The sequence below is a fragment of the Conger conger genome, unplaced genomic scaffold, assembly GCF_963514075.1.
Source record: "Conger conger unplaced genomic scaffold, fConCon1.1 SCAFFOLD_194, whole genome shotgun sequence".
NCBI lineage: Eukaryota > Metazoa > Chordata > Actinopteri > Anguilliformes > Congridae > Conger > Conger conger.
In genome coordinates, this window is record NW_026890552.1 from 474 (window position 1) to 2,500 (window position 2,027).

General features: G+C 47.5%; 1 protein-coding gene across 1 annotated transcript in view; it reads left to right on the forward strand.

Moving 5' to 3' along the window:
• Positions 1-1,207: 1,207 nt before the first annotated feature.
• LOC133121195 (protein-glutamine gamma-glutamyltransferase K-like) overlaps positions 1,208-2,027 on the forward strand; it is an 11,392-nt gene continuing 10,572 nt past the window's right edge. Inside the window, 2 exon segments of the mRNA XM_061230401.1 lie at positions 1,208-1,600; positions 1,958-2,027. The exon segment at positions 1,958-2,027 is cut by the window's right edge and continues 49 nt beyond it. Coding sequence (XP_061086385.1) covers positions 1,228-1,600; positions 1,958-2,027 — 443 coding nt within the window. The 5' untranslated portion in view covers positions 1,208-1,227.

Genomic DNA, 2,027 nt, shown 5'->3' on the forward strand with positions numbered 1-2,027 from the left:
TGTGTATATACCCTCACCTCTGTGTGTATATACCCTCACCTCTGTGTGTACATATACCCTCACCTCTGTGTGTATATACCCTCACCTCTGTGTGTACATATACCCTCACCCCGGTGTGTATATACCCTCACCTCTGTGTGTATATACCCTCACCTCTGTGTGTACATATACCCTCACCCCTGTGTGTATATACCCTCACCTCTGTGTGTATATATACCCTCACCTCTGTGTGTATATATACCCTCACCTCTGTGTGTATATATACCCTCACCCCTGTGTGTATATACCCTCACCTCTGTGTGTATATACCCTCACCTCTGTGTGTATATACCCTCACCTCTGTGTGTATATACCCTCACCCCTGTGTGTATATACCCTCACCTCTGTGTGTGATACAGTGTTACTGGCTGGTGTATTAATACAGTGTTACTGGCTGGTGTGTAATACAGTTTTACTGGCTGGTGTGTAATACAGTGTCCACTCCCAGAACGGGTTGAATTACAGTAGTGTGGGTACTGGGTGGAGAATACCAGGCTGTGTATTAATAGCCTGTCAGTGTTGTAGCTGGTGACCCCTCTTTCTGTGTATTTATAGACCACACTACTGTGCAGGATTGCTATGTGGACAATGAGAGTATTCCTGTGTGCATCCATGCATGTGTGTGTGTCTGTGTGTGTGTAAGTATGTGTGTGTGTATTTCTTAATTCAGGTGTGTTTGTGTGTGGTATGCATCCATGCATCCATGCATGTGTGTGTGTGTGTGTGTATACGTGTGCATATGTATGCATGTGTGTGTGCATTTCATAATTCAGGTGTGTGTGTGTGTGTGTGTGTGAATTTCATATTGCAGGTGTGTGTCTGTGTATTTTCTAATGCAGGTGTGTGTGTGCATGTGTGTGTGTGTGTGGTGTGCATTCTTGTGTGTGTGTGTGTGTGTGTGTGTGTGCGTCTGTGCTTGCGCTGTGTGTATGAGTGTGTGTGTATGAGCTCTTTTTGCAGGTTTTGCTTGGTATCGATAGTTTCTTTTATGTTATTGCAGTGTGTGTGTGCATGCATGCTACATTTTTGCATTTGTGTGTGTGTGTGTGTGTGTCTGTGCATGTGCTGTGTGTATGTGTGTGTGTGTGTGTGTGTGTCTGTGTGCTCTTACTGCAGTTCTTGCTTAGTATCTATGGTGGTATTGCATGTTTTTGGGGTTTTTTACAATTTTCTACAGTTAATAACACCATGTCTGATTTGTGTGTATGTGTATGTGTGTCTGTGTGCATGTATCTGTGTGTGTCTGTGCATGTGCTGTGTGTGTGTGTGTGTGTGTGTGTCTGTGTATGTGTGTCTGTGTGCATGTCAGGTCCTCTACCGGTGGTCTCCAAGGGAACGCATGTGATCATCCCATTGGTTGAGGAGCTTGAGGACGAGTGCTGGGAAGCCAAGATCGTGGAACAGGACGGCAACCGGATCAAGCTGTCCGTCAACTCCCTACCGACTGCCCTGATTGGTCGATACCAGCTCACCGTGGAGACACACAGCCCCAATGGGGAGGCCCGGTCCGCCCACGACCCCAGCAACGACATCCACATGCTGTTCAACCCCTGGTGCGAAAGTAAGGGAAGGGAGTGCACTGCTACAACACTTTATTACGCTCGTATCGCGTCGCTATAACGCTCCTACAAAGCTGGCATAGCTCTGTTACAGTGCCCTCGGTATGCAACACCTGCTTCTGCTCTCAGAAATACTCAGCATGGCGCAGGGCAACATAAAATTGCTCATAGTGTACCATAGTATTCTGCAGTTGCCATGGTATCACTGCTGTGATACCCTAAAGGGTCCTATGGTGGTTCTTGGACTTGACCCCACGGAGCATTTGTTCATATACGGCCCGAAACCAGTTTGGTGGTAAACGTTTGTTTCAGTGCGGGTCTCTCGGGTAAAGGTGCCAGATGCGCCTCCTCTCTCCCAGGTGACCCGGTGTTCATGGACGACGAGGAGGAGAAGGAAGAGTACGTGCTGAACGACACCGGGAGAATCTA